Source organism: Sphaeramia orbicularis, chromosome 9 (genome assembly GCF_902148855.1).
Source record: "Sphaeramia orbicularis chromosome 9, fSphaOr1.1, whole genome shotgun sequence".
NCBI lineage: Eukaryota > Metazoa > Chordata > Actinopteri > Kurtiformes > Apogonidae > Sphaeramia > Sphaeramia orbicularis.
The window spans coordinates 49,228,894-49,242,759 of NC_043965.1; the positions used below are offsets into that span (position 1 = coordinate 49,228,894).

The following is a 13,866-nucleotide window of genomic DNA, read 5'->3' on the forward strand; positions in this document are numbered from 1 at the left end:
CAGCCCTAATTACCAGTTTAAAGTAGTTTTTACATTGAACTTCAAAACCTTTTTAACACGACGATTCCACCTGGTTAAAGAGAGGGAGGAAGGAAGAAAGGAAGGATGGAAGGATGGATGGATGGATGGTGAGTGGCTGAGATCTGGTTTCTGTGCCAAACAGCTGAAATCCAATATAATACACATTAACTGCAACAGAAGAATACAGAAAAAAGAAGAAAAAAAAAAAAAAAAAAATCAGGCTCTATCCCCTTTTCATAAAAGTCAGTGCGATACTTTATGTGTAATCTTGCTGAAAGGCAAACAAATGCAAGTGAACACATGAATCTCTTGGCAGAGACAAAAAGAATACTGAAGCTGACATTGGATGATCAGGCCAAAAGATCATATCATATGTTTTTAATTATAGTTTCAATCTGGAGTGTGAAGCTCTCAGTTTTCAACACATTACAGACAGACTAAATTCACTGATGCATTTATCCACTTTCACATTTGAGTATTATTTGCACTATAGCTCTATTACACTAGTGTTAAAGTAATGATTGCCACTAAGGGCATAACGGTACAGAAAAATTTAGGTTCGGTACGTTTTCAGTACAGGGGTCTTTGGTTCGATACATTTTCGATATGTTTTTGGTACAGGGAAGGAGACCACTGAAAGGGGGGGTATAAGGGGGGTGTGCTCTGTAACTACCGAAAACCAAAAGTGAAACTTAACCCACAGAGTTGGGTGTACTGTGCGCTGTGCGGACTCCACGGACTGTCCATGGACGTTTGAGGTTTCATAGCCGAGCATACCAATTTCCTACATTTCACACGACAATTTCCTACATTTACATCATCCTACATCGTGTGACGCTGTATACGTGAAGTCCATGTGGTCGTAAAAATTGATTTTTGCGTGGACGTGTCCGGTGGACGTCCGCAGAGTCAGGGGCCTTTAATACACTTTGAACGTCTGACCCCTCTTCTGTGCCTCCATTATACTCTGTTGTCATGTTTATCCCCCATTTATCAGCATCCCAGCTTCAGAATAAAGTGTTTGGTTTTTTTGCAGCGGCTCTGAGAATTCAGCAGCAGCGCAAGGTTTGTGTGGAAACTTAAGGCAAGTGTTTGCATTCTTCTCATAGGCTACATGTATTCAGTACAAACGAGTACACCGTTACACCCGTAATTACCACCTGGTTTTATTGTAATATTAAAATGCATATTTGTAATTGACTGGGAACAATAACAATTTAAGATATGACACTGGTTTTCAGTTTGACATCCTTTCAGTAATGTCAAAATAGGGAAAATATCTGGCGCTTGGCATGTCATACAGTCATGCCCATATTCACAAAACCCAATTTCTTTCCCACTTTAAACAGTTCCCTTTCTTTGTCCAAATGAACAAACCACTTCTGTCACCTCTCCTCACCTCATCTCGCTCCTCAGCCTGTACTGTTCACTAGTCACGGAAGAAAAAGACACATAAAACCATTGGTCCGGTCAGCAGAGTCATACTCTGACTCTAGTGGACAGTTTACATTGAGGTTGTGTGATCTGAATTTGTCATATGATGTACTTTCCAGAGCAATCGTACATCGAAAAAAATTGACAGCAGCACATGACTTTCATCACTAATTTTTTTTCATATTTGTAAAACTCCAGTGATAGCCAAAATATCACTAATCCATTAGTCTGTCTGTGCTTACACACCAAAATCACTTCCCTCATGGTGAACAACTTCAAAGATGAACAGCAGTCTGTTTACATACCAAACCAGTAAGTCACTTTTCTGAAATCTTGTCACAAAGTGCATTGTGGGAATGGGAATTCTATGCAGCCACAGCAGCAACAAACACGGAGACAACAAGCAACAAGTGGTGCCAGGCACAACAAACCCCGCCCCTCACACACACTAGCTTAATTTGGCATCGACTCAGCTGATGTCATCATGTCTATACATGTGCTGATGTCAGCATATCAATTGCCTCTATATATGTGCCGAGTTTGAAGTAAATTGAAACAAAATTGGTGTTTTCATAGACATTTGAAATTTTGCCCATTATAAGTAAATGGGAGGAAAAAAAAAGATTTAAAAAAATTCATAAAAAATTTGAACTTTGACCTACTTTTCCCTAAATGTAATCACATCTATTCTGGGTCACTGGCAATCTATAAACCCAATTTGGTATGAATTCAACCAATAGTTTTGCTGTTAAAATATTAACAAACACAGAAACAAAGAAACCAAACCAAAAACAATACCCATTGCCTCCCCTTTGGGGGGCGGGGTAATGAAACCATGTCCACTACCGGGTCAGAAGAAATAGAAGGAATCACTGTAAGTCAATTATCATCTTATAATATGGGGTGTGGGATTGTGAAAAACAATACTTAGACATCAGTTTCATGGCATTTTTGGGATATGTCATTGTGTAGGCTTATCATACATGTAAGAAGCGAGGGAGCGGTGAGGGTCATACCCTGTATGGTTGCTAGGTGTGTATGATAAGCCTACACAACGACATATCCCAAAAATGCCATGAAACTGATGTCCAAGAATTGTTTTTCTTGATCCCTCACCCTGTAATATAGGACGACAATTGACTTACAGTAATTCCTTCTATTTCTTCTGACCCGGTAGTGGACACTGCGGCTGCGTGGAACTCCCATTCCCACAATGCACTTCGCGACAAAATTCCAAAAGGCCAGAGTGACGTGTTGGCTTGGTATGTAAATGAACAGACTGCTTGTGATGGAGTCGTCTCTGAAGCTGTTCACTATGAGGGAAGTGAATTACAGGGTGGGGAAGGAAAATTTACAATGAACATTTAGTTGTTTTTTCTCAGCAGGCACTACGTCAATTATTTTGAAACCAAACATATATTGATGTCATAATCATACCTGACACTATTATCCATACCTTTTCAGAAACTTTTGCCCATATGAGTAATCAGGAAAGCAAACGTCAAAGAGTGTGTGATTTGCTGAATGCATTCGCCACACCAAAGGAGATTTCAAAAATAGTTGGAGTGTCCATAAAGACTGTTTATAATGTAAAGAAGAGAATGACTATGAGTAAAACTATTACGAGAAAGTCTGGAAGTGGAGGAAGCAACAAAAAATGTACCAAAGCTTTTATTAACGCTCTCAAATCCAAAATCCTAAAGGATCCAACCAAATCCATGAGAAAAATGGCAATTGAACTTGAGGTAGACAACAAGACCGTTAGAAATGCAGTAAAATATGATTTGAAGATTTCAATAAACTAATTGGTCATACACTGTCTTTCAATCCCTGCCTCAAAATATTGTAAATTTTGCTTCCCCACCCTGTAGGTGCATATAAAACACAGTGAACTATACATGATCAAACTCCATATTTAAGCTATGCACAACTATATATATATACACATCATAACTATACAACAATAAAATATCAGACCCAAATATATAAATAAATATTTACCTAAACCAGGGGTCAGAAACCCTGGTCCTAGAGAGCCACTATCCTGCATGTTTTAGATGTATTCCTCTTCCAACTCACCTGATTGAAATGATAAGCCTATCATTAAACTCTGCAGAAGCCTGATAATGACCATCAGGTGTGCTGGAAGAGGGAAACATCTAAAACATGCAGGATAGTGGCTCTCTAGGACCAGGGTTGCTGACCCCTGACCTAAACCATCACCTAACACCCCTGCTACAACTCATGTGTGTGTGGGTCAACTGGGTGGAACTATAATTAGCCCATCAAGCCCCCGGGGACGGTTTTGTCGCATGAACCATTTCACCAGGCACATGACCAAGTCCACGTCTACCGTGTGTTTATCATTTTTATATAATAATTGTCTGTTGGTATACACTACACTATATTAAGTATTTAATTAATACACGGCTTCTCTGCTCAGCTCAGAGACAGCGCAGAAACCCGGCTCTCATGGCTGGACGTGAATCTCTCATAGGATGTATACCGACTCACAATTTTATACTTTTTAAATAATTTCACAAATAGTTTTCCATTAACTAAAATGTGTGCTGTTCCTTTCCCGCATATGTCCACACTAATCACACCCACTTTCTCCTGACATCTCCTGTTGTCCTTCAATAACAAATTTTATACTATAAAATATACAAACAATTAATCAAGCTGACTATGGTAATGGTGGCCCATCGTTACACTGCTGCTGAAGAAATGATAAAAAAGAACTACTGTAAGTCCATCAGCTGTAGCTCCTCCTTAACTCTGATGTGCAGTGAGACTGATCAACACATATGGTAGAGTGAAAAAATGTTTTTGACTTATTATAGAAGAAGTGCACAAGTTAGTGTGTCACAGTAATGGAAACACTAGGGATGGGAACTGATAAGAATTTAGCAATTCCAGTTCCATTAAGCTGCTCACACTGACAGTATGTATGATGATGATTTCTGAAATGTCGATGTCTGTGTTGTTTGTTTTTTGTATACTGTACTGTGGAGACTGTTGACGGAATTGCCCACTGTGGGATAACGTTATCCATTTACTTATTGATGTAGTTTGTTGTATTTCAGTTATTTGGTACAGAAACCAAATCTCAGCAACTAACTTACCACTGTCTATCTATTTATCATTATTGATCTCACTTATCAATTCGATTCCCTATCAATTCTCATTGGGTTAGGGAATACATTATGATACAAATGGCTTTGTTTGCATTAACTCTTTAATGCCAAATTTGCTCTAACATTTTGCATTGGTTTCTAACAAACCTCTGAAAGGGTTCTAAAGGTGTGGTTAAAGGACTGTTAGCTGTACCCGCTGCAGCCTCTGAGCCTTGTCGTCATCTACATGTAAATTCTAGGACATGGAGATCATTCATAAACAACAGTAAAGCAGGCTGATACAGTGAAATGACGCTAACATTAACAGGATGGATAGAACCTGAAGGAGTTTAATGTTACGACTGTGACAGAGGGACACCTTACTGTAGGCTCCGCCTCCAGAGTCACCGCCCCCTTTGCTAAGCAGCCAATCAAAGACATTCCATTGATGCAGTTTAATTGGATGCTGTGGTTAAATGTGGTTGCTCTGCTATTAGTTCCTTGTACACACAAAAGTTTAGTTTTTTTCTTCTGCTTGAAACATAAATAGAAAGAAAGAAAAGAAATGATTGTGCATGTTGGAGGTATTTAACCCTCTGTCCTAATGGAAGCTCTGCTACTGTTGTAAAAGGCCCTAGTGTGGTCTTTACTGGTGAAATATAACCATACTTTAGAGACTTCACAACCAAAATACAGAAACGACATGTGATGCATTTGACATGATGACATCACAGATCTAATTGTTAAGCACTCAGACTAACGATTCCAAGGCACTGAGCTACTGGGTTCTCTACAAGAACCAGTTCTCGATTCCTGCAGAACACTGCAGCTGTAGGAAAACTTGGATTACTGTTTATATCTTCTAAAAATGCTCAATGCTGTAATAATGTCAGTCCAAAATTATGCAAAAAATATCAAGCGTCCAGGCAGGTACAACAATAAAAAAGACATCACACACAGCCTTAACAGCCTCCTTGTTACAGCTTAGTTGTAACTCATCTACATTTTATTAAGAAGTGAGAAGACTATGAATGTAATGCAATCTTTTATCCTGTTTGCCCGGCCCAATTTTACATTATTAAATGCTCAACTGGAGCAAGACAACATAAAATGACACTATTGTTCACTGAACAGAGGGGTTGTGGATATGTGTAGGACTGATCACAACAGATCAGCCTACCCACTACAAACCAAACATTTATCATGACAAAAGGATAAAGTCTTTGTGGTGTATAGGATGCAAACTATCGATTAATCCATTCATCATTAGTTTGTTGACCTTATTGATCGATTAACGATTAATTGATAAGCGGCGTTTTCCTGAGAACTTGAATATCTCTTTCAATATGGTCTATAAGAGTAAAAGCTAAATATTGTTTATATACTTCATGAAAAAAGCATGTCATATTCCTTAATGATTGATTTACTGTACCATTGGATACAGTCAGTATCCAATGGTACAATGGTACTGTGGAATTCATCTGTTGATGTGGCGGTGTGGGGGGGTGCATGCGCATGCATTTCGTCAGTGGGGGGTGGGGGTGGGGTTTACTCGGCCGCACACATACAGTTCGGGCAGAAGAATGCATGCGTGTTGGTTGGTAACCACGTGCGTGAGTGCGTCACTTTCCATTCTACTTATAATACTATGGGGGTACGGGGTGGTGCAGTCCGTGCCCTCGCAGAAGTGAAAGTGAAACTTTTCGCTCATTTATCTTTTCCCCACCTCCTGAAGCTTCGCAAATGCTCGACATACCTGTGGCCTGGATCAGGAGCCTGGAGGATTTTTTCAACTTCTGTCTCACTGACTGTGGACTAGAACAACCTCCAGGGAAAGTGCTCCGATCTGATACCAACCCCGCATTTCTGCATGTATTTAGGCGGGGGTGCACCGCTCCCACAAACAGACGGCCAGTCTGTGTTTGGCTTCACCATGTCCTAAAGTGATTCTAACTCATCAACGCCAGGATCCGGCTCGATGACCGGCTATCCCAGCCACAGCGTCGCAGCACGGACAAACCGGCAGCCTTCAGACATGTGTGGACAGGTAGATAAGGGCAATTAACCAACAATTAATAATTTAATCGAGCAAATTTTTATTGACAATTAATCGACAGTCAATTAATTGTTTACATCCCTAGTTGTGTAACTTCTAATCGTTCTGAAAGCCAATGGATATTTGTTGGATACTGTTGATCATTTTTGTGCCAAATCAGTAAAGATGAACCAATTTAAAATTCAGGGCAAAATCTATAGCAATTTTTAAAATAATAACTTTGAAAACAGCTGGTACTGATGGGTTTTTTTCTGTAGGTTTGCTTGTTACCTCCGCCAAGAGGTATTGTGATCACTTTGCTTTGTGTGTTTGCGTGCGTGTATGCATGTTTGTTTGTTTGTTTGTTAGCAAGATAACTCAAAAAGTTACGGACCGATTTTCATGAAATTTTCAGGAAATGTTGATACTGGCACAAGGAAGAAATGATTAAATTTTGGTGGTGATGGGGGGGGGGGAAGAGAGAGATGAGATCTGTCTTAGCAGAGGTCTGTGCTCTCTGAGTTTGTTACCTCCACCAGGAGGTATTGTGATCACTTTGGTTTGTGTGTTTTTATGTGCGTGTTTGTTTGTTTGTTAGCAACATAACTCAAAATGTTATGGATGGGTTTTCATGAAATTTTCAGGAAATGTTGATACTGGCACAAGGAAGAAATTATTAAATTTTGGTGGTGATCGGGGGGGGGGATCTGTCTTAGCAGAGGTCTGCACTCTCCGAGTGCTTTTCTTGTTCATTTTGTTTTTACTTATTTCTTCTTCAGTCTTGATGGAAACAAAGGAGCCTTCATTTAATTAAGCTAACAAAATTATGCAAAGAAGAGCAATAACAAATGTAAGAATCAAACATTTTAACTGGAAAGTTTGCTCCTTAAAAAACAATTATTTCACATACAGGGGTTGGACAAAATAATGGAAACACCTTCACCTCAAGATGATAATGCCCCAATCCATACAGCTAGAATTGTAAAAGAATGGCATGAGGAACATTCTAATGAAGTTGAGCATCTCATATGGCCGGCACAGTCCCCAGACCTCAACATTATTGAGCATTTATGGTCAGTTTTAGAGATTCAAGTAAGACGTCGATTTCCACCGCCATCGTCTCTAGACGAGTTGGAGGGTATTCTAACTGAAGAATGGCTTAAAATTCCTTTGGAAACAATTCACAAGTTGTATGAATCAATACCTCGGAGAATTGAGGCTGTAATTGCCGCAAAAGGCGGACCTACACCATATTAAATTATATTTTGTTGATTTTTTAAGGTGTTTCCATTATTTTGTCCAACCCCTGTACACCCAAAATGTTTCCTTAATTTCAAACAAAGTATTTTCAGTTGTGTCATTAGAGATGCGGTTCATTAGGTACAGATTCCTTAATCCTTTATCAGGTGAGTGACTATTTTTGGTAATTTCCGTATGCAAGACAGTGACAGCAACAGTTGCAGTGAGGTCAGTGACTCAACAATCTCAGGTCCGATGTGGTCTACAGGGTCTGTAAGGTCCACCTCTGCATGAACAGTGAGTGGACCTGCTCTGAGAAGTACCATGAAGTAATGGTACTAATGTAAGGAATGATGTTCAAAGGGATCATGTGGATGTGGACAGGTGTCTGGATCACCACTTATGTTGGTCTAATGTTCTAAAAGTGATGTTCTAATGTTCTAAAATAGATGTTCATTTCACCTTACATGTGCTTTTCTTGTATTTATATTTACTTCTTGGATTTTTTATTCATTTTTACTTAGGGTTAAGGAACCAAATATACTAACTTCATTGACCTTGATTACCTACATAATAAAAATTTCTGAAACCTTTCAAAAAAGTAATAAAGTCTTATGTCCTCATTTCACACTATGGTTGAAATTGTGAATTTCAGAGTATTTCTATGAGTACCCTAGAAAGGGTTAATAACCAGATTTCTACACCCCTCTCTGGACTCTGTTTTCATGTTCTAGAAAATCTACCCCATGACAAGAAATTTTGGTTTCTTGTGGGTGTCTTCAATTCTCAGCCACTTGGACAATGTCGTCAGTGTAAAAATTAATAGGCCCATGGGCACAAAGCATTCAGCATTCCTTGTCTTTACTGTGAGTGTGTGAGTGAATTTGTGGTCATTTTTCATTTATACCTCATGTTCATTCATGTGACTGGCTCTGTGTAAATAACAGGGAGGATGGAAGCATTTCTGAAAACTGACCAAGAGGAACACAATGACATTTTTCCCTTAAATTCACAAGGATGGACATGCACGCTCAATTGTATTTTGCTGTTGTAATGATGACATCCCTGCATTCTCCACAGTGGATTCTCCTACAAGGAAATGAGGAGTTGTTAAGTATATGGTTGGGAGAAATGTGAGGTTCAGAAGTGCTGAAATTCAGGGGGGCATGAAAATGAAAGAGCACAGTCACCCATCAGAAAACAGCCCATGCAGACCTGACTCTATGCCTTAGGATGCACAAACAGGAGGTGCCTGAGCAGTGTTCTGTAATCTATGTGTCTGCAGGGGCACTCTTCTGTGTGACAGGGACATTTTTTGTGAGATTTCCCAAACCGCTGCTCCCGACAACAAAGCCTACGACCTTTCCGCGAACACCCGCTTACAGTTAATTTAAGGGGCCAAGACCCATACTTGTCACTGCCTGTGTGCTCAGTTTACAGAACAAATCAGGAGATGCAACTTGACTGGAGTGCCTCTTTGGTTTTTTGTTGACTGTCACACCACTCCGGTGATACGTTGTCAAACTCAGGACGTGACGGTTTTAGCTGAGGGTTGTTTCATAATGGCCCTGTATTTCGTGAATGCAAAGGAAAGTGAAGGGATGAACTCTGAAATGCAATGAAGTAAAGAAAATGCCTATATTTGTAGTTTTTTTTTCCCATTGAAGGATACAAGGAGTGTGAGTCACAGTGAAACAAGTCCTGATTATCCCTGGGGGAACAGCCTGGATGAATGAACCACACTGAATTTTAATGACACATGCCCAGAAATCAAATCAACCAGACAGACTAATGAATGCCCACATGGATGTAAATAATGTACGACTGGAGATGTAACTCTAAAAACATATTTTTTCCCTTAGGTCTGTCCATGTTCTTGAATTCATTTAAGTGCTATTGTCACAGTCACATAATTCTTCCAGTGCAGTGGACATCACGGTGCCGTTACTATTGCTGGCTAAGGTGAGAGGAAATACATTCAACAGCACATCATGTCTGCCATAATGCAAAGTATAACACTGGACTGGAGCATTAAATATCAGCTATGATTTCATTTCTGTTACTTTATGACCATTTTGCATTTTTTCCCCCTTCATGCTGTTTATGTACACTTGAAAGGCACTAAACCGAGTAGATCTGAAGCGATTAAACAACTTCAATCGATTAAAAAATTTAGAATAGTTTTCCTGAATCAAAGCTTTGTTTCCTTAATTTTGCTGCCAGTAAAAATTGGTTCCGCTGTTTTTCACACAGACGTTTATTGTGACGCATATGATGCCAGGATCAACACACAGTTGTATGTTAGTTCCATGTTCAGTTGGTAGAAGTTAGTAAGTTGGATCCAAATGTGTTCAAGACTAACCTGACAGATTGTTTATAGATGTCACTGGACTGGTTTGTTGTTTATATCTATAAAAATTTCTATACTTTTATGATTTTGTTATTTCTATAAATCTGTATATATTTTTATATACACTAACATTGTTTTCTATAGAGACATTTTTATATATCATTTTATAATTTTTGTGGTTGTTGTTTCAGCTGGTTCTGAAATAAAGAGCAAGTTGTTTGTCATTTTCAGAAATGTTTCTTCCACATTTTTTTTTACAGTTTTTTTTTTTTTTTTTTTTTGCCTATTCAAATAAACACTAAATCGAATACAACTGAATCGAAGAAAATAATCAATAGATTAATCGATTGCAAAGATAATCGATAGCACCCGCTCTAATACCAAGGTTAGCATTTTACCACCTGTGAACCATTACAGAAAACATCTACAGAGCATCGGTAAAGTGATACTAAACCCCATTTTGGACGCAAAAATAGCCCAGCAACCTATTTATGACGGCATTCCAGTAGAGGGACAAACCCAGCTAAGCTAACAACATGTAGGTTTATTTCATTTGTTACCTTCAGGGTGGAACAAACACCACAACAAACGGCAAATTCCTCAAAGTAAACATGCAAAAAGGATGTTTCAAGAAAGAATAAAACGGCGTTAAATGTGTGTCCAATACACTGGTGTTCTTGTTTGTAGTTGTAGTCGTAAAAGTTGAAGTGTTACCTGCCGACGCCAGCTCGAACAGCAGAGACCACCAGAGGAGACCACAGACACACAACTTCAGCCTGCTTTCCACCCGGGACTCCATCTTCCTACTTCTCCTTAAACACTGCTGCTAACACACGGCTTAGTTACATATTTACAGGATGATTTTCACGGCGCCGAGCTTCGCTAACGTTTCCCAACATGACACACACACAGGGAAAAGCTCCGGACCGACCGACTGGAGCCCCCGGACCGGACTGTGAACGCATCAGCGGCCCCTCGTGAAGCATGGACGCAGCCGCGCGGAAGACCCCGCCTCGCGCTCTGTGTGTGGAGCCGTGGATTTAGCACGTTATGGGGGCGTGGGGATGTTTACACGGCAACCAGATGCACATTCCCCAAATGAGGACAAAGAGTTGGTACAGTAAGGGTTAGGTATGGAGTGGAGCTGCAGCGATTACTTTTGTATTTGATTGACCTATTGATTATTTCTTCGATTCGAACTGATTCGATTAAACGAGTATTTAAATAGGTTAAAAAAAAAAAAAAAAAAGGAAAAACGTGAAAAAGACATGTCTGAAAACGACAAACAACTTGTTCTTCATTCCAGAACCAGCTGAAATAACAATCACAAAAAGTATAAAAGTAAAAGGGTATATAAAAAGTATCTATACCTATATCTATATCTGTACTATGTACAGAAATAACAACACGCATATATATATATATATATATATATATATATATATATATGTATGTATACTATTTATTATATATATATATATATATATATATATATATATATATATATATATATATATATATATATGTATACTATTTATTATTTATTTCCCAGGCAAGTCTACACAAGTCACCATCCAGTGCATCTTTGGTTTAAGCTAACAGACAAGAGCAACATCCGGGCATTCCATGTGTTCTTGGTTTGTGTGAACTTTGAAATGGAACAGAACTTGGGCCTCGACTGATGATGTTTCACAAGGTCGCAAGAATGGAAAAACAGACCATATATTGAGAGACGGCAAAGGTTTAGTGGCTGTGAAATTAAGGAAATTAATCTTCAACTCAGCTGATTAATCGTTTAATCATTTCAGCTTTCCTCATTTTAGTTTGGGGGCCACATAAGGCCCAATTAAATCAGTAAAATAATAACATAATAATCTATAAATTATGTCAACTCCAAACCTTTCTCTATGTTTTAGAAACAAAAAGTTTTATTACATTAATGAAAATGTTCACCTCTACAAACTACCCTTTAAAATATGTGAATAACATGAACAAGCATGAACAACTTGAATTCCGCTGTTGCTCTGTTGTGTTTCACACCAGGATCACCACAAAGTGTTTTTTCGTTAATCGTTTTTTAAAAAATTATTATTATTATTTATTTTACCTATATTTTACCAGGTAGGTCAATTGAGAACCACTTCTCTTTTACATTGGACTGGTTTGTTGTTGTTTATATCTACAGGGTGGGGAAGCAAAATTTACAATGAACATTTAGTTGTTTTTTCTCAGCAGGCACTACGTCAATTGTTTTGAAACCAAACATATATTGATGTCATAATCATACCTAACACTATTATCCATACCTTTTCACAAACTTTTGCCCATATGAGTAATCAGGAAAGCAAACGTCAAAGAGTATGTGATTTGTTGAATGCACTCATCACACCAAAGGAGATTTCAAAAATAGTTGGAGTGTCCATAAAGACTGTTTATAATGGAAAGAAGAGAATGACTATGAGCAAAACTATTACGAGAAAGTCTGGAAGATACTATTAAAGAAGAATGGGAGAAGTTGTCACCCCAATATTTGAGGAACACTTGCGCAAGTTTCAGGAAGCGTGTGAAGGCAGTTATTGAGAAAGAAGGAGGACACATAGAATAAAAACATTTTCTGTTATGTCAGTTTTCTTGTGGCAAATAAATTCTCATGTCTTTCAATAAACTAATTGGTCATACGCTGTCTTTCAATCCCTGCCTCAAAATATTGTAAATTTTGCTTCCCCACCCTGTATAGATATTTTTATATGTACTTTTATACTGGTTTTGTTGTTATTTCCATAGATTTTTTTTTTTTTTTTATATATCCTTTCACTTTTACACGTTTTGTGGTTGTTGTGTCAGCTGGTTCTGGAATAAAGGACAAGTTGTTTGTCATTGTCACACATGTCTCTTTCACATGTCTCTCTTTTTTTTTTTTTTTTTCCTATTTAAATATTTTCATTGAATCAAATTAAAGGAAATAATCAATAGATTAATTAATTACAAAAAAAGTTGATGGCTGCAGCTCTAGTTTAATGCTGATGGTCAAGTGAAATCTATGCCAATGTCTGCAAGAAATGAAAGTCAATGGGAAATAATCATCAATCAATAACACGTGTATGTTTAAAGAAAGCTTCTTTCAAAAAAGAAAAGGCCACAGGCAAAATATAGGCGACAGGGTTTGGACACAGTGATTCTCAGTGGTTCTGAAATGATCTGGCCTTGGGACCCATCCAGACCACGCAGGCTCCAGGACAGTACCTGGGTGTACACCCTGGATGTGCCACCAGTTCATCACAGGGCTGACAGATACAACAACCGTTCACTGTCACATTCACACCTACCAGACACTGAATAACCTGTTAAAGCTCATGTCTTAGGACGGAGGGAGGAAGCTGAAGAACCTGGAGAACCCACGCAGACACAGGAGGAACATGTACACAGTTGTACACACATGAACAGAATGTCAGGATTACACAGATGAATGTGGACACCAAATATATAAGGTTCACAAAACAATGTCAAGAGAAAACTGTATTCTGATCCTGGATGACATTTCAGTTTTTATATTTTAGTTTTGCACTTCTGTGTCAGCTCCTGTTTATCTCACCGGTCATGAGCTGTTGTGAAGGCACTGTGTCCAACTGCGTCTTTATTGTCGTCTTCATTAGCAAGTTCTTCAAACATCT

The 13,866-nt window shown here is 38.6% G+C and overlaps 1 protein-coding gene across 1 annotated transcript in view; it reads right to left on the minus strand.

Moving 5' to 3' along the window:
- Positions 1-11,143, minus strand: part of cspg4ba (chondroitin sulfate proteoglycan 4ba) — a 56,869-nt gene extending 45,726 nt beyond the window's left edge. The window contains exon 1 of the mRNA XM_030143145.1: positions 10,910-11,143. Within this exon, the coding sequence (XP_029999005.1) occupies positions 10,910-10,994 (85 nt within the window). The 5' untranslated portion in view covers positions 10,995-11,143. The remainder of the gene's footprint in view (positions 1-10,909) is intronic.
- Between the last annotated feature and the right edge of the window lie 2,723 nt (positions 11,144-13,866).